At 34.3% G+C, this 24,463-nt stretch overlaps 1 protein-coding gene across 1 annotated transcript in view; it reads right to left on the reverse strand.

Annotated features, from left to right (window-relative positions):
• Positions 1 to 24,463, reverse strand: part of PCDH15 (protocadherin related 15) — a 1,039,293-nt gene that overhangs the window by 31,231 nt on the left and 983,599 nt on the right. Inside the window, exons 30-31 of the mRNA XM_067710150.1 lie at positions 15,345 to 15,433; positions 7,659 to 7,835 (exon numbers count right to left, since the gene is read on the reverse strand). Of these exons, the coding sequence (XP_067566251.1) occupies positions 7,659 to 7,835; positions 15,345 to 15,433 (266 nt within the window). The remainder of the gene's footprint in view (positions 1 to 7,658; positions 7,836 to 15,344; positions 15,434 to 24,463) is intronic.

Here is a 24,463-nt window from a genome sequence, read left to right on the forward strand (position 1 = left end):
AAGAGAAAAAAAAAGGGACTGAGAAAATATTTGAAGAGATTATAGTTGAAAACTTCCCTAATATGGAAAGGAAATAGTCAAGCAAAGGAAGTGCATTGAGTCCCATAAAGGATAAATCCAAGGAGAAACATGACAACACACATATTAATCAAACTATCAAAAATTAAATACAAAGAAAACAGATTAAAAGCAGCAAGGGAAAAACAAAAAATAACACACAAGGGAATCCCCATAAGGTTAAGAGCTGATCTTTCAGCAGAAACTCTGCAAGCCAGAAGGGACAGGCAGGACACATTTAAAGAGATGAAAAGGAAAAACCTACAACCAAGATTACTATACTCAGCAAGGATCTCATTCAGATTTGATGGAGAAATTAAAACCTTTACAGACAAGCAAAGGTAAGAGAATTCAACACCACCAAACCAGCTTTACAACAAATGCGAAAGGAACTTCTCTAGGCAGGAAACACATGAGAAGGAAAAGACCTACAATAATAAACCCAAAACAATTAGGAAAATGGTAATAGGAACATACATATTGATAGCTACCTTAAATGTAAATGGATTAAACGCTCCAAGCAAAAGACATAGACTGGCTGAATAGATACAAAAACAAGACCCATATATATGCTGTCTACAAGAGACTCACTTCATACCTAGGGACACATACAGACTGGAAGTGAGGGGATGGAAAAAGATATTCCATGCAAATGGAAATCAAAAGAAAGCTGGAGTAGCAATTCTCATATCAGACAAAATAGACTTTAAAATAAAGACTATTAGGAGAGACAAAGAAGGACACTACATAATGATGAAGGGATCAATCCAAGAAGAAAATATAACAATTGTAAGTATTTATGCACCCAACATAGGAGCACCTCAATACATAAGGCAAATGCTAACAACCATAAAAGGAGAAATCGACAGTAACACAATCATAGTAGGGGACTTTAACACCCCACTTTCACCAATGGACAGATCATCCAAAATGAAAATAAGGAAACATAAGCTTTAAATGATACATTAAACAAGATGGACTTAATTGATATTTATAGGACACTCCATCCAAAAACAACAGAATACACTTTCTTCTCAAGTACTCATGGAACATTCTCCAGGATAGATCATATCTTGGGTCACAAATCAAGCCTTGGTAAATTTAAGATAATTGAAATCATATCAAGTATCTTTTCTGACCACAACACTATGAGACTAGATATCAATTATAGGTAAAAATCTGTAAAAAATACAAACACATGGAGGCTAAGTAACACGACTAAATGACCAAGAGATCACTGAAGAAATCAAAGAGGAAATCAAAAAGTACCTAGAAACAAATGAAAATGAAAACATGATGACCCAAAACCTATGGGATGCAGCAAAAGCAGTTCAAAGAGGGAAGTTTACAGCAATACAATCCTACCTCAAGAAACAAGAAAAATCTCAAATAGACAACCTAAACTTACACCTAAATCAATCAGAGAAACAAGAACAAAAAAATCCCCAAAGTTAGCAGAAGGAAAGAAATCATAAAGATTAGATCAGAAATAAATGAAAAGAAATGATAGAAAAGATCAATAAAACTAAAGCTGGTTCTTTCAGAAGATAAACAAAATTGATAAAGCATTAGCCAGACTCTTCAAGAAAAAAAGGGAAAAGACTCAAATCAATAGAAGTAGCAATGAAAAGGGAGAAGTAGCAACTGACACTGCAGAAATGCGAAAGATCATGAGAGATTATTACAAGCAACAATATGCTAATAAAATGGACAACCTGGAAGAAATGGACAAATTCTTAGAAAGGCACAACCTTCCGGAGACTCAACCAGGAAGAAATAGAAAATATAAACAGAACAATCACAAGCAATGAAATTGAAACTGTGATTAAAAAGCTTCCAACAGACACAAGCCCAGGACCAGATGGCTTCACAGGTGAATTCAATCAAACATTTAGAGAAGAGCTAACACCTAACCCTCTTCGAGCTCTTCAAAATAGAGCAGAGGGAAGAACACCCCCAAACTCATTCTACAAGGTCACATCACCCTGATACCAAAACCAGACAAAGATGTCACAAAGAGGAAAACTACAGGCCAATGTCACTGATGAGCATGGATGCAAAAATCCTCAACAAAATGCTAGCAAACAGAATCCAACAGCACATTAAAAGGATAATACACCATGATCAAGTGAGGTTTATTCCAGGAATGCAAGGATTCTTCAATATACACAAATCAATCAATGTGATACACCATATTAACAAACTGAAAGATAAAAATCATATGATCATCTCAATAGATGCAGAAAAAGCTTTCAACAAAATTCAACACCCATTTAAGATAAAAACTTCCAGAAAATAGGCACAGAGGGAACATAATAAAGGCCATATATGACAAACCCACAGCCAACATCATTCTCAATGGTGAAAAACTGAAACCATTTCCACTAAGATAAGGAACAAGACAAGGTTGCCCACTCTCACCACTATTTTGGAAGTTTTACAAACAGTAATCAGAGAAGAGAAAGAAATAAAAGGAATCCAGATTAGAAAAGAAGTAAAATTTTCACTCTTTGCAGATGACATGATACTATACATAAAGAATCCTAAAGACTCTAACAGAAAACTACTAGAGCTAACCAATGAATTTGGTAAACTAGCAGCATGCAAAATTAATGCACAGAAATCTTTTGCATTCCTATACACTAATGATGAAAACTCTGAAAGAGAAATGAAGGAGAAACACTCCCATGTACCAATGCAACAAAAAGAATAAAATACCTAGGAATAAACCTATGTAAGGAGACAAAAGACCTGTATGCAGAAAACTACAAGACACTGATGAAAGAAATTAAATACAATACAAACAGATGGAGAGATATACCATGTTCTTGGATTGGAAGTATCATCATTGTGAAAATGACTATACTCCCCAAAGCAATCTACAGATTCAGTGCAATCCCTATCAAACTACCAATGACATTTTTTACAGAACTAGAACAAAAAATTTCACAATTTGTATGAAAACACAAAAGACTCCGAATAGCCAAAGCAATCTGGAGAAAACTGAGCTGGAGGAATCAGGCTCCCTGACTTCAGACTATACTACAAAGCTACAGTAATCAAGACAGTATGGTACTTGCACAAAATCTGAAATATAGATCAATGGAACAGGATAGAAAGCTGAGAGATCAACCCACGCACATATGGTCACCTTATCTTTGATAAAGGAGGCAAGAATATACAATGGAGAAAAGACAGCCTCTTCAATAAGTGGTGCTAGGAAAACTGGATAGCTACATGTAAAAGAATGAAATTGGAACATTCCCTAACACCATACACAAAAATAAACTCAAAATGGATTAAAGACCTAAATTTAAGGCCAGACACCATAAAACTCCTAGAGGAAAACATAGGCAGAACACTCTATGACATAAATCACAGCAAGATTCTTTTTGACCCACCTTAGAGAAATGGAAATAAAAACAAAAATAAACAAACGGGACCTAATGAAACTTAAAAGCTTTTGCACAGCAAAGGAAACCATAAACAAGACCAAAAGACAACCCTCAGAATGAGAGAAAATATTTGCAAACAAAGCAACAGACAAAGGATTAATCTCCAAAATATACAAGCAGCTCATGCAGCTCAATATCAAAAAACAAACAACCCAATCCAAAAATGGGCAGAAGACCTAAATAGACATTTCTCCAATGGAGATATACAGATTGTCAACAAACACGTGAAAGGATGGTTAACATCACTAATCATTAGAGAAATGCAAATCAAAACTACAATGAGGTATCACCTCACACCGGTCAGAATGTCCATCACCAAAAAATCTACAAACATAAATGCTGGAGAGTGTGTGGAGAAAAGAGAAGCCTCTTGCACTGTTGGTGGGAATGTAAATTGATACAGCTACTATGGAGAACAGTATGGAGGTTCCTTAAAAAACTAAAAATAGAACTACCAAACGAGCCAGCAGTCCCACTACTGGGCATATAGCCTGAGAAAACCATAATTTAAAAAGAGTCATGTACCACAATGTTCATTGCAGCTGTATTTATAATAGCCAGGACATGGAAGCAACCTAAGTGTCAATTGACAAATGAATGGATAAAGAAGATGTGGCACATATATACATACATGTGTGTATATGTATCCCATATATACAATGGAATGGATAAAGAAGATGCGGCACATATATACATACATGTGTATATATGTATCCCATATATACAATGGAATATTACTCAGCCATAAAAGGAAATGAAATTGAGTTATCTGTAGTGAGGTGGAAGGACCTAGAGACTGTTATACAGAGTGAAGTAAGCCAGAAAGAGGAAAACAAGTATCGTATGATAATACATATATATGGAATCTAAAAAAAAATAGTTTTGAAGAACCTAGGGACAGGACAAGAATAAAGACGCAGACGTAGAGAATGGACTTGAGTACACGGGGATTGAGAAGTGTAAGCTGGGACAAAGTGAGAGAGTGGCACGGAGATATATACACTACCAAATGTAAGATAGATAGCTAGTGGGAAGCAGCCGCATAGCACAGGGGGATCAGCTCAGTGCTTTGTGTCCACCTAGAGGGGTGGGATAGGGTGGGTGGGAGGGAGGTGCAAGAGGGAGGGGATATGTATACATATAGCTGATTCACTTTGTGATACAGCAGAAACTAGCACAACATTGTAAAGCAACTATACTCCAATAAAGATGTTAAAAAATAAATTAGTTAAAACAATAAAAATAAAAAAACAAAATAGTACTTTTAGCTGAAAAAAACCCACAAAGTGATAAGAATGTTGGGGGAGGGGAGAGGAATAAGAACAAAGCATCCAAAAGCTATGAGAAAAAAAAATTTTAATTGGAGTCCCAGAAAAGGTAAAGAAAAAACAGGGTATAAGAAATATTTGAATATATATTGTCTATGAATATTCCAGAAATGAAAACAGCAACAACAAAACCCCCAAAAATGCAGATTAAAGATGCTCAAAGAACCACAAGAAGAATAAAAGGAAAATAAAAGTAATATACACTTATTGTAGAAAATCTAAGCAATTCACATATCCCAAAATCATCAACATACGCATAACCTTGTGAAACAAAATATGTAATTAATGAGTTGTAAAGCCATTCCAGTCTTCTCTATGCACTTATAAAGTTTTAAAATTTTTTTGATATTGTTAAATCAATTTTTAAATATCTTAGTGAACTCCTTGGAGGAAGTATCTTTTTTGTTTCTAAATCTTTGCCCTAAAAATTCTAACAGCCTCGGAAGCTTAGATTTTAGCATAAGGAGAAATTGAGAGGATAATCCTATTTCCACTGGTCTGGGCATTAGGCAACAATCAATGTTCTAGTACATTTGTTCAGTGTTAAAACTAAATATACAAAAACTTTTATAACTTCAGAATAGGTAATAGTATCTGATAATAATATCTATGCATATCAACGTTGCATTTTGAAATATATCTATATAATCTCATTACAAAATATTTCAAAGAACAATTCTAGGGTTTAAATTAGACCAGTGTTCTCAGCTAACAGTTCAAGGTGAAGACCGCTAAGGCAAAATTTTTAATACTTCATGGCTATTCCATCCTCTCAATATAATTTTTTAAAATTTATAGTTATTCTATTTTTTTTTTCCTTTTTTCTTGGCTATAATAGTTATTCAGTTGAATTTAGAACTCTACTTTTCACAATATAATCTAGGTTTTGGAAAACTTAATGGAATGAAGAATGTTTATCTTGTACTTCACAGTGTCAGTTGAAACCAAATTGGCTTCAGTTTCCAAATCTTTTATCTCTAAAATATTTATAAGTACAATTCAAATTATAATCACCATTATTTTACTCTTTAGAGCCAGGCTGTCAGCCTAAAGAAAATAGATATTTTTAAATTTAGGAAAGCACCTTAAATTTGAACAATCTATCATCATATTTTAAAATAAAACCAGTGTATATAAAAAAGAATGCAGGGCTTCCCTGGTGGCGCAGTGGTTAAGAATCTGCCTGCCAATGCAGGGGACACGGGGTTTGAGCCCTGGTCCGGGAATACCCACATACCGCAGAGCAACTAAGCTGTGTGCCACAACTACTGAACCTGCACTCTAGAGCCCGTGAGCCACAACTACAGAGCCTGCGTGCCACAACTACTGAAGCCTATGTGCCTAGAGCCCGTGCTCCGCAACAAGAGAAGCCACCGCAATGAGAAGCCCGTCGACACAATTAGAGAAAGCCCGTGTGCAGCAACGAAGACCCAACATAGCCAAAAATAAATAAATAAATTTTAAAAAAAGAATGCAGATAGATTTAAATAAATGTTAATAGTGACAATCGAAAGAATATAAAAATTACTTTTAATGTATATTTCTAAATAATTTTTTAAATTAATAAAGTAAGCAATTATTGTCTTAGTAGACCTAAATGCTCCTTCATTTGGATGGTGAGTCTAAAACCTGAGAAGCCATTGCTTCAGTAATCTGTATTTCTTCATAGTGATTAATATACTCTCTTGCATATCACCCATAAATTAATTATACATACTTAATTATTAATACTTAATACCTATGGCTTTTTAAGAAATTAAGTTGATACTAAATCACTTTCATTGCTGCTAAAATAGTAGTGAAATTTTGTTGATGAACAGATATAAAGTAAAACTAAATTCAGAATTTATGAGTTTTAATAAATAAATGGGTAAATAGATGTTTACTAAATAAAAACATGCACCCATATATGGATATATGCATGTAAATTTGTATATGCATATATTTATTTGCATGATGTTTATTATATAGAGAGACATAGAAAAACTAAATTCTGAAATAATGGATTTTGGAGATTATATGTATATATATACACACATCTCTGAATATTCAGAATATATATATATGATTATATATCAATATGTATTTTTACTACAAAACATGTTTTCAGGTAAGAATTACATGCCAATAATCTTTTGGACACTAGATGTCACTAGAGTAAAGGAGAAACTAACAACAACTAAAGCTGTTCTAGAATAATTTCCAAAGGAGAATATGTAGCAGGGTTTTGTTTAAGATTTTGTATATTCCTTATTTTTAAAGGATTTAAAACTCAAATATTCAAATTCATACCTGGAAGAAATGTCACATGGACTTCGGTGGAAGTGATTATCTCCTCTGTTCTCTACCCCCAAGTCAAGGGAAAAATCAGATGTTAATTTTTGCCTATTCAATAAGACCGTGAAGAGAGCTAGGCTTGTTCTTAAAATTCAAGCCTACTGACATCATTGCAGGCAACTTGCCACTTTAAGAAGGGATCTGTGCTTTCCTCTCAAAGAGCAGGGTCTTGGAGCAAGAGTGGAAGCCGATGCAAGGTGATCTCGGTGAACTGCTTCTTGCTCTAAAGCATGATGGATCCTCAGACATCTCAAGGAGAACAGATCCCCCGAAGTCACTTTATCTCATACTTAGACTTAAAAATTCTAGGCGTGAGTACCCTAGGTATTGTTTCTTAGATTTTTTTTCTTTTGTTTTGATTACACTTCACTTTCAAGAAAAATCTGATGGGTTTTAAACTATTTACTTATATCCTTAAATCAGGATTATCTATGGGTGATACTGTAACCAAAAAGCTGTTACAGACAATAAAAATACTCACTTAAAAAGCTCATGTCTGTCGATGGCTCTGTTGGTTTGGGGGTCGATTGCATAGACAGTCAAGTCACACTTTGTGTAATCTTCTAGAGAAAAGGCATCGCCATGCCGGCGAGCTCCAACGTTCTCTACCACAACCTTGGAACCAGGAATTTGCTCCTGAACATAGCGATCCAAAATCCTGTAAATCAAACGAAGCACAAACATGACATTCTGACAGGCTCGCTGAGGAAAAAAATCACCTTCAACCTGAAATGACATTTAGTAAATTAAAAATGATGACAGCCTGGTTTTTGTTAATGGTTACTGAATATGAACTCTTGAAAAAAGTTCTCTATATATTTAGAGTGTTTAACTCCCAATGATGCTAGAAGCTGAATAAGGTAGAAAGAGGTCATCAACCATGTCATATTTAAGTCTGGACTTTTAAAATTTATGATACCATTTGAGCTTTCACATGGCTCATGAGAAATGCCAACTATGTTGTACAAATAAAACTGTCTATGCTTTATGGGAACCATGGGGTCTTAGAACTCTTGAGTTCATATGGTTGGTGTTATAAATTACACTTTCCACCAGATTTTGTGATATGTCAAGGTGCAACAGTAGGATACCTTTTTTTCCTAAGAGTGTAAAGACCCTTAGAGCATTATAGCAGTGAGAATGTAGATATTTTGCTTTGTCAGGTTTAACAGGTTAAGATAAAAATATTGTATTCTGGGCTATCTTAATTTTGTAAAAAAACTATGACTTCTTATAACATAATTAGTTGAAAGTAAGTATTTCTTCCTGGAAAGGCAGGAAGTTACTTCGTTCTCTATCAAAATAAAGTTCCAAACTAAGTATTTCAGAAAAACAGTAGATGCATCCCTTTTGTGTCACAAAGATGAATCACGTAGACTTTGAATAAAACCAAATTACACTTACCTTTTTTAAAAAGAATCATAACTTATACCTTGAATATTAACAAGTAGGATTTCATTTTATTTCAAGTTTATATTTTATTTTATCACTGGTTTCAATTTATTTTACAGCTATTATACGCCTATTACAGAAAATGTTACTTTCCAAAGCTGTGCTATTGAAATGTCTGTGCTTTACTATCTGATAAAATTAGGTCATTTATGGTCATTCTCTGTTGATAACCTCTTCAACTTCAACTACATCTTTGTGTGAAGGATACTTGAACAAAATTGGCATGTGATTGGAAACATTTATAGCAATTCTATTTAGCATACAGCAGATAAGAAAAACTACACAACAAAACTTTCAATTCAATAATATACTTCATATGTCCCAGCTGGGCTTATATTTTTTAACAGATTTTCATTGGTTTGATATCAGCACCATACCTGATACATATAATATACTCAGTTCACATGGAATAAATGAGACAAAAGAGAATAATATTAATGTAGGGCTAAAAAAGTGACTGTGGGTAATAGATAATGGAGTTTTAATCCATCACCAAGTTGGGAAACCATCAGGGCGATGGTGAGAGTGCAAGCTGACATCTGGGGTCTTTATGGATGTGAATCAACTATTGCTAAATAAAGTCAATCCTCTCTAAGAACACACCATTACTTTCGCCATGTATAATTTTATCAAATTCTTCAGTGTCCAAGTATGGCAAATATTATTTTTCTTTTATTTGCTCAGACCCAACACCTAGGAGTCATTATTGTTTCTTACCTTTTCTCATACATCCAATCCATAACAAATTCGGTAGGTTGTACCTTCAAAATTATACCCTTAACTTAACCCCTTCCTATATCCATACCTACCACCAGCCCAAGCCACATTGATCTCTCTCCTGGACTACTGCTCTAGACTCGTAACTTGTCTCCTGATCTCCCACTCAACAATCTTTTAAAACTTAAGCTAGAATGTTATTTTTCTGTGCAAAACATTTAAAGCAATGCTGCCCAAAAGAAATACAATGCAAGTTACACATGTAAATTCAAATTTTTTGTAGCCACATTAGAAAATTAAAAATAAAAATGGTGAGATTAATTTAATATATTTATTTAACTAAATCTATCCAAAAATGATCATTTCAGTATGTAATCCATATAAAAATATTAAGGAGATATTTTACTTTCTTTTTTGTACTAAGTCTTTGAAATCTGGTGTGTATTTTACACTTACAGCACCTCTCATTTGGAACTGTCACTTTTCAAGCACTCGATAACCACATGCAACTAGTGGCTACTATATTGGACAGTTATAAGGATTTTCTATCTTATGCAGAGTAAAATGTTAAATCCTTCAAGTGGCCTATGAGATCCTATATAACTCATTCCCTACCTTGACATCTATATCTTGATATGACCAGTATGCCCCTTAATCTTGATTTTCATATCTGTGGTGTCCTCTTTCTGGGATAACTCCCTCCACCCCTAACCCTCCCCCCACATCACCACAGACCCATGACTTTCTCCCTCACTTTTCTCAGGTTTCTGCTCAGCTTTCACCTTATTAGAAAGGTTTTCCTCAATCATCCTATATGAAATAGTACTTCTCTTTCATATTTTTATATTGTTACTTTTATTTGTCTTTATCATAGTTATCACTACTTAGCATCACATTATAAATTAATTTATTATTCTTATTCTATTTGCTGTTTTCCCCCAACAGAATGTAAGCATCATGGGAACAGGGACTTTGCTTTAGTTCACTGTTAAATCTACAGTGCTTACAACCAGGAACTATCCTTTTTTTTTTTTTTTTTTTTTTGCGGTACGCGGGCCTCTCACTGCCGTGGCCTCTCCCGTTGCGGAGCACAGGCTCCGGACGCACAGGCTCAGCGGCCATGGCTCACGGGCCCAGCCACTCCACGGCATGTGGGATCCTCCCGGACCGGGGCACGAACCCGTGTCCCCTGCATTGGCAGGCGGACTCTCGACCACTGCGCCACCAGGGAAGCCCTATCCTTTTTTTAATGACTAAATTGCCAGCTTTAAGATATGGATATTAGGAATCAAAAAGTTTAATTTCCTGGCCCGAGACCTCCTAGTCACTGGTGGGCCAGGGCTTGAGCCTAGGTCCTCTGAATTCAAACGGAACAGCCTTCCTAGGAAAAAAAAAATTAATATATATTACTTGGGAATTTCACACAAGATGTTCCCCAATGTGTTTTCCTATAGGAGTTTGAATAGAATAGATACTGCATTGTAACTTTTTCTCTCTACAAAGTATAATGCTCTAAAATTAGGAGTTGCTAACTTAGAGCCCTCAGGCTAAATCCAGCCTACTACCTCTTTTTGGAAATAAAGTTTTATTTGCAAAAGGATTTTGCTATATAAATTACTAATTATTGTTAACATTTAAATATTATAATAAAAAGAATTAACTTAATGAAATAACAAAATTTAAATAACATTATTAAAAGTAAAAATATTATTTTTAAATTTATACTTACTAAACTATTAATATATCCCTTTATAGAAAGTTCCCTGAGCTCCTCAACTCTAAAGCAAAGGGTAAGTAAAAATGATCAAAGATAATGTGTTGATTGATTTACCTTTCAACTTCACCCTTCCCCTCAACACCAAGTCTTTATTATGCAGATTTAAGACAATGTAAGTGCTGGCACTTATTTTTTACTGTTTCATAGGTTTTCTTCCCAAGAGACTTTATCATTCTTATCCCAGAAATACACATTTTGGCTAGATTTCTAAAGTATGTTTGGAACCTTAATTCCAGGAGCTATAAATTAATTACACTTTCATATGCTATGTAAATATTCTAGGAAATAGACTCTTCCAAACCAAAGCAATAACTATATCAATAAAGTCCTGATTTCACTGAATTTCCATATTGTATTTAGAAAGTAAGAGAAGCATTTGATCAACTCCAAGATCTAAGTTATCAATTCTGATTCATACTATAACACAATATTTCTAAACTCTTTTATTTATATTTTTGAAAATGCCATTTCCATAGATTTTTAAGGATTTAAATTTTAGAATCCCAAACTTCTTTATCTGGGCTTCATGGTGAAGTGGAAAGAGAAAGGAAGAAGACACAAAATGCAAACATTTCTTAGCTTCTTTAGACATTACTGCCAATCATTTCTAGGTTATAATAAGGTCTCCTTAACCTTATCCTCACAGCTATTTCTACTCAATCTCAAGAATTTGTAAGAGAAAAACAAGGCTCACAAAGAGATACATGCTAAGGTCAACCTAAAATTCTTCAAAACATAAACATGTGAGGCCACCTGTAAGGGGCATAGCTTCGCATTATGGGGGAATTTGCTGAATACATTAATATAATTAAAAAGAGATGTGTTTCATTGCAAAGGGTCACTGGTTAATTCTATAAGCATTAAAAAACAAAGTAATAAAAATTTTGTTCAGTAGAGCCATTTCAGCCAGTTCCAAGGGAGTGGGAAGTAATTATTAGCATTCCTATAGCAGCTAACATTTACTCTTTGAGCATTCTGTTTTCCAGGCACTGTGCTCTTAGCTATCAAAGGATACTGACCCCTTCTGAAAAACCTTCCCCATTGTGAAATGGATATATTAGGTCATGAATTTTTTCTTTCATCAACTCTCCCAATTTGTACTGATTTTTTTCTTATCAAAAAAGCTTTGGATTATGATCTGGCCTCATATATGGCCTCATATATGGGCCTACCTAAAGGAAAAAATAAAAGTGATGATCATATGCAGTTCAAGTTTCCCCTTCTTAAAATAGGGTTAAGTCTCATAGGAAATACAGAACATGGCTTTGATGATGATGTGATTTGTCATCTAAGAACGTCTACAGGAAATGAATGTGTTCGTTACTCTGGTCACTGGAACAATAAATTCCTATATATATTTTTAACATCTTTATTAGAGTTTAATTGCTTTACAATGGTGTGTTACTTTCTGCTTTATAACAAAGTGAATCAGCTATACATATACGTATATCCCCATATCTCCTCCCTCTTGCGTCTCCCTCCCATCCTCCCTATCCCATTCCTATTTTTAATTAATAGATTGGTACTCTGCTGTCTACCTTGGCTATATGTATGTTTTCATTATGCCCTTCCCATCCCCTCCTGGCCACCCCAAGACACTGAGAATGAGCGTTTTGGGCTTCATGGTGCTGGATTAGATCTAACAGTCTTTATCTCTACTTCCATCTACTAAAGTAGCTTTCAAAAAGCAATCATAATGACTACATACTATATGATTCCAAGGGTATTATGTTCTGGAAAAGCTAAAACTATGGATATAGTAAAAAGATCACTGATTTCTGGGGGTTAGTGGGGAAGGGAGGTTTGAATAGGTGGAGCATGGAGGATTTTTTAGAGCAGTGAATCTATTCTGTATGATACTACAGTGATAGATACATGTCTTTATACATTAGTCCAAACCACAGAATGTACAACACCAAGAGTGAACCCTATGCAAATTATGGATTTGGGATGATTATGACGTGTCGAACTAGGTTTGTTGATTATAACAAATGCACTACTCTGGTGTAAGATGTGGATAGTGAGGGAAGCTATATGTGTGGGGGAAAGAAGTATATGGGTATTCTCTGTATCTTCTACTCTATTTTCCTATGAACATAAAAGTGCTCTGAAAAATAAAGCCTCTTTTTTTAAAAAGAGATCCAAAGTTGTTGTGCTTAAGAATCTCTAAATTAACACAGATTGTAAAAAAAAAAAAAAAAAACTATAAAAGGGAATCTGGCATGTGCCTGCTGTGCTTACTGCACTAGCAAATTTATGTTTAATTCTATCAAAAGCAACACAAGATTGACATCCTTATTCCAGTTTTCAAGATGAGAAAATGTGGTCCTAAGTGTTAAATATCTTTCTCAGAGGTCACACAGCTATAATAGGATTCAAACTTGTTTATTTGAATCCATAGTCTGAGCTCCATTACTAAACTATGCTCTTTTAATAGAACATGCAAAAACTCTGGCATCTCTCTGCCTTACCCTACTGACTTTGGATCACTAACCTCATTTGTATAGGATATCTATTATTCATTGAATGTTCACAATTTCCATCGTCCTAGATGGCTTATATTATTTAGTTCTCACAACAGTTCTATGACAAGAGTTTTATCTGGTCAACAAGTGGTGAAAATGAGTCTGGGGAAGATTAAATTATTTGCCGAAGCTCATGTTTCAAAACCAGTATTATATGAAGTCAAAGCTCCTTTCACAGTGATATATTTCTCTCAAGACTTGAAAGATGCCTGATTTTTCTCTTTCATATCTTCATATCCATGTAAGAGGAATAAATCATATAATTGCTATGAAATTATACTTTTACATTGCCATTTTTTCCAGTTTTTATAAATTTTGTCTCAATATGAAGAAAAGGGCATCATGATTTTGCTTGTATAACATTTTCATTCAGTAAAATGCATCAAATGCTTACTATATAACTGGGATTATGGTAGTGAAAAGTAGATTTCCTATCCTTATGAAGCTTATGTTAAATTGATATAAATATAAACATTAAATAATGCTTTGAACAAAAGCAGAACAAAGGCTTAGAGGTTGAGAAGAGTGTCATCTATTTTGGATAGGGTAATCAGAAAAGCCTGCCTCAATAGATGACATTAAAGCAGCTAAGAGACAGGCATAATTCTAACTTTTTTCAGGTGTAATCAGCTATTATTTTAATAAAGGTTAAGCATGTGTAAACCACTTTTGCAGAAGTAAACAAGACACTGTGTGATTGCTATTCTACACTTAAATGTTGATAATCACCTCTTTCATAGGACATTTTATGTGACACCCATAGGTTAAATTTTGTGAAACTAACAAGTAATGGTTGCAAAGCACATATGCTTTTATTACAGGAGAGTCTCTCATGCCTTAATCAGTGCCTGTTGTATTTTATTTCACACATAATTACTAAAAGGTTAGCTGTATGACTATCTGAAGCTTCTTCTGGCAACTTGGAAGTGTAAGATATTTTGCTCAAAAGAGACAAATTGACAGTAATTGACATCTGTCAACATGAACTCAACAGAAGACAAGGGATAACTAACAAATACAACTATAAAATTATTAAATGACGGAAGGCTAGGTTAGGGTAGTTAAGAGTGAAATAGTAAAGACATTTTAATAATCCTTGATAACATTTAGAATATTAGACAACTGTGAATTCATAATCACAATTTGTCAACAATAACATATTCAGCCATGTACAGTGTACACACTGTTCAAAAGGCAGAGGGGAATAACATATATTTTAGAATAATTTAAATATATGTTGTTTAAAATTAGCAATCTTAGTTTTTAAAAGAATAAGCTTTAGCCATCTAGATACATCACTTTGAGAAATAGCATTCCCCAGACTAGCTGGATTACTGAGATAATGAGCTTTTTCAAGAATCTGGGGCCACAAAATCAAGACATATACTCAAATAATTAAGTTATGATTTATTTGTTATATGCAGCATTTTGAGTTTATGTTGACCCATCAGTCAAAGCATTCTGAATAATAAGATCTTCTCACATCTAATTTTCATTCCTATTTGAACGTACTCTTAGAATCTTCACATATTCCAAATGAAGCTACCTATTTCAAGAAAAGAGTGAGCTAAATTGTTTTTAAGAAGGTATTATAAAATATATGTTTAGTCTGAACACTATAATTATTAAAATGACTTAATTCAATAAAAACTATAGCCATATGAAAATAAACATATAAGTAAAGAAAAACCATTACTCTGTAAGCTCTTCTATCCTTCTTTCCACTAGAGTAGGGGGTACATTCGAAACAATGACTTGCATATCCAGCTGATTGACCACAGAGACCTGAAAGAAGAAAAAACAGAATTCATTTGGCTTTTACTCATTAGCATTTCTATAATCAAAAATTAACATCTTTCCTTCCCTACTATGCATAGTGGTTTCCCATTTATAAATTTAGGAATAAATGATATTTCTAGCTACACAATCTCTACTAGGTATGTTGAAGCAGGTTGAGAATGACAGACTAATTGTTTACTTAGAAGTTATAGAACCCTAAGTGACTTCGACTGTTGTTGGTTCTGCGTTTGTTTTCTTGGCTTTTACAAAAGCATAAACGAAGGTGGTTTTGTATGTTTCTTTAATTGGGTTATTTAAGAAAACTCAGAAAAATGGAAAACCCAGCTTTCAGATTTTATAAATCCTAAGAGATCATTTATTCATTGTGACTAAGAATCTGGGATATGGATAGTAAGAATAATTCATTCCATGAAATCACCACATACAGAATTCATGTCTGCTTTAGCCAACTTTATGTTTGTGTAGATAAAGAGATATATACATACAAACTTACAGAGAGGGCCAAGATGAACTAATTTAACAGCTGTTTATGAATCCATTCTTTCATGTAACATTTAGAGTCCATTCTATGTTCTTATTTAGAAAAATGGAATAAAAACCATAGCATTTATTCTCTGCTTACAATGTATCATTTACTGTTTTTCTCAATGCTCTACAGGAATTAGCACTCATGTAATTCTATAAATCACCGTATCAGGTAGTTATGACTATCATTCCAATTTTTTAATATGAAAACTAATAAAACAAAGAGCCATTAATAACCTGGGCCCAAATAAGCATAATCTCCAGAATATGTGATCTTTACTATTATCCAATACAGATGTAAAAACTGTAAAGTCAAATCATACACTGTGCTGCACATACATTACACAATTAAAATTGTGTAAATGCATATACACCAGGACCATGAATTGGATACTCTGGATTAGGTATATTTAGCACCATATATCTGAATATAATTTATACTAGGGAATAACTTCATGTTTATATATATTTTTGATATAGGCTGCAAATATACTTGCCCATAGATGCCCTATCAGGAGTCACAAACTCAAATGTTTTCAGGGACCAGGCAGGTAACCTAAATGAGTGAAGTAGCCAAAAGTATGAAATAATAGGGAGAACTGGAAGTCTCTCAAATCAGAGAGCATACAACTCCTCTGAAGAGGTCAGCTACTACTCATCTCTAATGAATGTTGCCATGTGGGAAAACAGGTGCAGATTTCCTGGGGTTTTCCATTTTTTAGGAAAAGAAATACTATGTGAAATATTTACAACTAATTTGAAATCTTTCAAACCATTTTGTGGGCCTAATAATTCATGTCTGCCCACTAGCCAGGTGTCTATCTTATTATCACCTGTGAGCAAATCGCTAACATTGGCAGTTCCAATCCTGTATCCCTAACTCATTACAGGCATCTGGGATCAAATGTTTAAATTTCCCTTAAACATGTACATGAATCTTGATTGTGTCTCCACACACATAAAAAAAATCTAAGTTCATTAGAATTAGGGATTATCACAGATTTTCTGTAATTTTGTCTTTTTATCTTTTTGTATCGGTCCTGAATAAAAAAACAGACAGAAATTACATATAAGGTTTTTTGTTATTTTTTTGTTTTGTTTTCTGTTTTTTGTTTTAGTTTTTAGTAGTAAAAATACATGGTAAAAATCTCTAGAAAAATATATATGAGATTTGTGCAAATGTTGTTTCCTTTCTTCCTTCCTTTGCTCTCTTTCTTCTTTCTTTTCTTCCTTCCTTATCTTTTTTTCCCTTCCTTTTAACATTGGACCAGGAAACGTAAAAAAAAAAATCTGCTCAAAAGCAAACAGCCTGGAACAAATAGTAATCATGGACTGTTTTCTCAACAAGAGTAGATTTCTCAACTTCCTCTGGAGTTTAGTGGAACCGTATGGTGGAGTTTTGACCAATGGAAAGTTAGTGGAAAGGAAGAAATAAATATTCTTAAATCTGCCTCATGAGTGAACTTCCCCTTTCTTTCCCAATCTCTATCTGAATAAAGAGGCCATAGAGAAGGGCACAGAAACATTTGCAAGAGAGCTGTCAAGAACACTACCCAACCATATATGCTCTCATTGTTGTGTCATGTGAAAGAAAAATAAAACTTGTTAGTTTAAACCACTGAAATTTTAGAGTTTTCTGTTACACAATCAGCCTACCAAGACAAACACCCAGGGATTTATTACACACAGCTGTTAGATTTTCACTAATTGTAGAACAACGAAAAACTAGAATGTTAGTTATATTTGGTGCAGGGAAATGGTAAAATTTCCCCTTGTGTACATAAGTTCTGAGTTTTGGAAGTTGATTTACAAGTAAACTGTTGGAATGCAATCAATTCAAGTGCTAGGGACTCTATTTGGAAGCAAAATTTGGCCTTGCAGATATAAGTAACTCTATAGGACTGTCAGTACTTTCTCTTTATTCAGAAGGATAAATTACTTCAAAAGGAATTTTTAATTTGTTAAACAAAATGAATTAAGATTTAAGGTCCTCTGGAATATATACATATTAAGCTTACAATTTATCAAAAATATTTTCTGAACTTAATTATTTTGAAAACATGCTTTTGTACTCTTAAAACAATAATGTATTTCTAATTCTGATAAGATACAAAACTCAGACTGCATTTAACTACAAAAGTAGTTTTCTTAGATCTACCTATAAATAGTTAATTTAAAATTTAAAACTCCTTAAAGTATTGACATATTATTCATGTAGAAGGTACATAGTTTAATTATGAAAATGAAGACAATAAGCTATTATAGCTTAAGTTTTGATCTTTCAAAAATATTATATGTCCCTGAATCATTGGTTTCTTATACCATCTATAGCAAAGATATTTATATGTTTAAGATTACTAGACTTTATTTATGTTACTTTTCTAGTATAGCCTTTATGCAAATACTTTCAGAAATACACACCAGTTTATTATACTAAACACTTAAAAAATTCTACTTTAAAGTTGCTTCACTTAATTCTTTATGCCTTAATTACTAATGAAAGTTTTTCCAAAAAATTATTTTTATCATTTTTGGGATTGATCTTTGTAATGGATTAAAATTACTAGGTATTGTCAAAAGGAAAAAAGAAAAGTAACATTTGTGTAGCACATAATTCCAAAAACAGGTTAACAATTTACATAATTACTTCTAAATCCTTTTAATTCTTTCTCATAAACCTCTTATAACTCCCCTTTTTTCTATTCATTCTCATGTAGTTTAGATAGGCAGTCCAATAGAAATATAATGTGAGACACAAAAACATTTCAGATACATAATTTTCAATTTTCTGGTAATCACAATAGAAAGATAAAAACTAGTGAAATTAATTCAATAATACATTTAACTCAATATATTATCATTCCAACATGTAATCAATCTAAAACAACTTATTAAGGAGACTTTTTACTTTTTTTTTTCATGTTAAGTCTTTGAAGTCCAGTGTGTATTTTACACAGTACATCTAAATGCAACCTAGCCACATTTCAAGTGCTCGGAAGCCACAGAGCTAACATATTATACAGTGAATAGAGACCCACACAATTTACTGCTTGGACTGGACAATATCTCTCCTGTCTCTGGTGCCACCTCACTTTTCTTGAAAAGAAGAGGTATCTTAAGAACTTTTTAAAGATAATTGTGTATATTTTCTTCAATACTCCACCAAAACTCAAGTGGAAGCTTCTTCAAGGTGAGTTTCAATGTGAAATCTAAAACCATGTTCAGTTACATTAAAATACATTTATCTGTCTTGCACTTTGAATGGATTTTTTATCTTTGAATTCTTTTTAACATCTTGCATTGGTCATTTGGAAAATATTGGTTCACTGAATATTGCAGATTTTTCAAATGTTGACACATTTCATTACACAATATCAAGAAAAAAAATCAAATTCTTTAATATGACCACTGATCTCATCAGAAAAGTCTTTGAGTAATGGGGAAGCTGTCAAGTTCACAGTAGTGAATACATGCTTCCCAATATTCTAATTTGTGCTTGAAGGCTTGAATGTCATCATTAACAATAAATACTGTCAGTTGTTTTCCTTGAATTGACAGTCTCACCTTATTCATTTTTGTGTAAATGCCTATCAAATATTCAAGTCTGAATAACCGTATTTTATCTCTAAGTTATTTTTTCAAATAAAAAGCTATTCCTTGAAAAAAGCAGCTAATTCAACTTGCATAGAGCTTTTCTCTCAGACAACCATGATACTTCCATACACACCAGAAGTGCTTTATACCTACTTCCTATTTCATTACAGAAAATATTGAAAAAGTATTTAGTCAAGAGTAGACATTGGTTAAAATTAATGTTTTACTGCGTTAGTAAGGGCATTCTTAGTTGAAACAGGCTTTCTTTTTTTCTGTTTATATATGGCTATGAAGCATACAATGGCAGCAGCAGAGCAAATGCAACATGGTAAAAAGGCAAATCATGTCCTAGTATCCTTATTAAAAGAGTTTTGATCTCATGGGCCCTGAAATGATTTGGGGGACCCTCAGGTTTTCATGGACCACACTTTGAGAACTGCTAACCTGTATTGTAAGAGAGGGGCCATTCACTCACTGAACTCATAGGCATTTAGTACTCACTAAAAGGAACTATTCTAGGTGCTTGAGATAACATCAGGGAGTTAAATAAATAAATAAATAAATAAATAAATAAATAACATGTCCTCATGGAGTTTTTCTGAGGAAAATCCATGAATATGATAAGTCTTTTGAAAAAAGAAAGCAATAAAGCGATGTAAAATGACACAGTATGTTGCAATATTAACTAGGATGGTGAGAGTAGGCTTCACTGTGAAATGCATTCTTGCAAATATTTAGAAGAGATAAGAGAGCTAGTCCTGAACACGTTTGGGGGAAAAGCATTCTAGGTAGAGCCATTGCAAAATCTCTAAAGTGAGAGCATTTCTGGCTATTTGAGGAAAAGCAAATTGGCCAATATTATTGGGTTTGAAGGAGTTAGAGGGAGAAGAGTAGAAAACGGATCATTGGAGGCCAGATTACCAAGGGTCTCATAGTCTTCTATAATGATCTAAGTAATTTCTCTGAAAGAACTGGGGTGATATTAGAAAGTTCTGAGCAGAGAAATAACAGGACCTGAATTACATTTTAAGATATCACTTTACTTGCTATATTAAAACCAGACTTTAGCAGGGCAAGCGTGGAAGCATGAGAGCAAGTTAGTGAGTTTGCACAATGACACAGGTGAGTTATGATGATTGTTCAACCAAATTGTAACGGAACTTTTGGAAAATGTGCCGATAACACACATATGTAGCATATGTATCTTATAGTACATATATATACACAACATTATTTACTGAGGAATTAAATGTGTGGTTGAGTAGAAAAAGGAATTAAGAAATTTTTAGCCTAAAGAATTCAAAGTTCATTTGGTCATCAAGCGAAACTGGGAAGATTATAGGTGGGAGAGATGTGATGAGGGAGAGGAGTTCAGCTTAGGAAACATAAATAGATCTTTAGTAGATATTCAATGTAACACTGCATGTACACTTGGACATTTGAATTTGCTGTTCAGGAATGAGCTTTGGGGTGAAGATATAAATTTGACATTTTCTAATATATAGACTATATATATATATATATATATTTTTTTTTTTTGCAGTGTGCGGGCCTCTCACTGTTGTGGCCTCTCCCATTGCGGAGCACAGGCTCCGGACGCACAGGCTCAGCGGCCATAGCTCATGGGCCCAGCCACTCCGCGGCATGTGGGATCTTCCCGGACCGGGGCGTGAACCCGTGTCCCCTGCATTGGCAGGCAGATTCTCAACCACTGTGCTACCAGGGAAGCCCTATAGACGATATTTTAAAGTTGTTGGACTGAATGAGTTTACTGAGTCAGTGAGTGCAGATAGAAAAGAGAATTAACGTCCAAGCTCTACGGAACATTGACTAAAAGGTCAGGAGCAGAAAATGAACCAGCAAAAGAGGCTGAGAAGGAATGAACAGTGAGGGAAGAGAAAAATAAGAGCATGGTGGCCTGAAAACCTAGGAAAGGTAATAATCAATCAAGTGTTGCTGATGGTTCAAATAAGATGAAGACTGAAATTACCAGTGCATTTAATAAGTGAAAGCCATTGATGATGCTGACATAAGCCAATTCTGGGTGAGTGTTGGGAGAGGAATTTTGGTTCAAGAGGGTTTAAGAGATTAGATGGTGAGAAATTAGAGTTAGCACTAACAATGAATTTTTCTGGAAAGAGGAACATAGAAATGGAGTGGTAGCTGGAACGAGATGTAGGTCAAGAGGGTTTTTTTTTTAATAATTTTTGAAGCTAGGAAAAATAGCACAGTTATGGGAATAATCAAATAAAGAGGGGCTATTGTTACTGATAATGTATAAAAGAAGTAGGAGAGTTGCTGAAACAGTGTCCTAGCGCTGGTGAGCAGAATTGGATCTGTTGCACATGTGGAAGTAATGGCTCCAGATAAAAGCATAGAGAATTGGGCTTCCCTGGTGGCGCAGTGGTTAAGAATCCGCCTGCCAGTGCAGGGGACAAGGGTTCGAGCCCTGGTCCTGGAAGATCCCACATGCCGCGGACCAACTAAGCCTGTGCGCCACAGCTACTGAGTCTGCGCTCTAGAGCTTGCGAGACACCACTATTGAGCCTGCGTGCCACAACTACTGAAACCCACGTGCCTAGAGCCCATGCTCTGCAACAAAAGAAGCCACCACAATGAGAATCCTGCGCACCGCAGTGAAGAGTAGCCCCCGCTCGCCACAACTAGAGAAAGCCCACACACAGCAACGAAGACCCAATGCAGCCAAAAAAAAAAAAAAAAAAGCATAGAGAATTCATCTAAACAAACAGGAAATAAGGCATAGAATGCTGGTGAAAATACTGGTAAGTAGGCAGATTTAGTGGCAGGAGTTGTAGAAGTATCTTTCTAAATACTTTATCTTTCAGTGAAATAGGATGCCAGTTAATTAGGCAATTGTGAGGATGAGGAAGCTTTGGAGGATTGTGAGAGAGAAGCTCTTCTAGGAGAGAAGGAATATGAATGGACCAGGAAATACAATGTGGTTACTGGACAATGTAAGAGCTCCCTTGGGGGCTTTCATCATCAATTTAAAGTAAGACTAACTATATAATTGTACATGTTTTTGCAAGCATCCAGCATGGATATAGGTCTGGAGAAAGGAGAAAGCTGGAATTAACAAGAGATATGTTTTTTCCAAGTGAGTGTGATGTAGGGAAAGAGGGCAAGGAAGTTGCATTTTTATGTGATTGAGTGCTTGTAATAATTAATAATGTACTATAAATCTGGCAAGCAGGAAAGAGAAAACATGAGGGGTAGAGGGAAAATGAAAACATAGTAGGCTAAACAGGAAATAGACTGAAGGTCTTGGTGGAGATAGAAGAGTGCTGCAGTTAGCTGAACACACCTAGTATTATGGTCAAAGAATGGGAGGTTTGAAATGGAGGTTACAGAGGGGGTGCCTTAAGTGGTAATGGCAAAACTAACTCACGTTTTAAGTGGTTGCAGTAGGATGGAGAGTAAAGCCATTGGAGGAAGGGCATTCAAGAGATTGTGAGTTCAGGATATTGGAAGAATCATCTCTGCATATAATGAAATTGCTCAAACTTAGGACAGGAGGATTGTTGGAGAAAGTAACAGTAACTCAAGAGGGGAACTCATTGAGATATGTTGGGGATTGACCCAAGGCTTGGGAGATCCCAGCAATAAAGTGAGGCCGCGAGTGACAGTCAGATGATGAAAATCAAGGCTGATTCCTAGGAAGGAGGGTCTAGAAGCAGTGATGCTGTACATTGAGGATCCTACTCCAGCAGTGGATAGTACGAAGTCTGTGACAAACAAAAACAGAAAAGAATACAAACAAAAGCTACTGCTTGAGAAGGCAGCAGCAGAAGTAGCAGCCTCAGGGGAAAACCAGATTTGCATTAAGTAAGAAAGTTTTATCTAAATTAAAAATCATATCTTCACTCACCTTTACTAAAAATTTTTCAACGATTTCCCATTATTTTAAGAAAAAGTTCTAATATTTTTAATATGGGCTACATCTTTTAGTGATATATGGACCACCTACTTCCATCTCCAGCCCTGTCTCTCATTCACTTTCTCTCCCTCACTCTCCCAAGCTGAGTAAATATCTATCAGTCATTCAGAACTGTCATGATTTCCCTTCCTTCTTGGTTCTGGCATGTGTTGTTCCCTCTGCTTAAATCTTATTTCTCTACGTCTCCCTTCTCTTGATTGAAAGGATTTCTGATTTTATAATAAATATCATTTTGCTCGGAAGGGTTCCTCATATACATATTGTGGTTAATAAATATATCACATTATGTTTACCTTAAATTTTATCTTTCTAAATATATTTTGGATAATTTTAAAGATATACTTTTAAATTTCCTCACAATAGTTTAGAGTCCAAATGAGAAATCTATAAACTTCACATTGCTTATGTACATATTACATATATAACCTATAGTTATGTTTTGTTCATGTTATTGTAATATTTTAATTATATAATATTTTAATTATATAGTGTAGTATCCTTATTATGTTGCCTTAAAGACCACAATGTGCGTATCTTAAATAACAGGAAGAGAAATGACAACATTATTTTATATAAGGTTTACAGATCTTATTTTAATCAGAAAATCTATGCCAACCTTAATATCTTCTATGTCAAAAGCGTTTTGGCTTAGACTAGCCTTTGTTTATTCTATTGCAGCTTTACTGTTATAAATGTAAAGAGTGCTCTGGTCTTCATTTCCACCACAATTATGGTGATTGGTCTTCACCATTACCTAAGAAAAATTTGATTGAGTCTGCATCTATTTGATGGTTAATATTGTCCTGATAACTAGATTAGGAGAACAGTGAAGACTGAAGATTTAGTAAGGTATAAACAGCAAAAGAAAAATTATACTTGATTTTGTCTTTATGTGACAAGTATTTCCAATAGTAATGATAATTATAACTTTTACTAAT

Source organism: Pseudorca crassidens, chromosome 16 (assembly GCF_039906515.1).
Source record: "Pseudorca crassidens isolate mPseCra1 chromosome 16, mPseCra1.hap1, whole genome shotgun sequence".
In the NCBI taxonomy this organism is placed as follows: Eukaryota; Metazoa; Chordata; class Mammalia; order Artiodactyla; family Delphinidae; genus Pseudorca; species Pseudorca crassidens.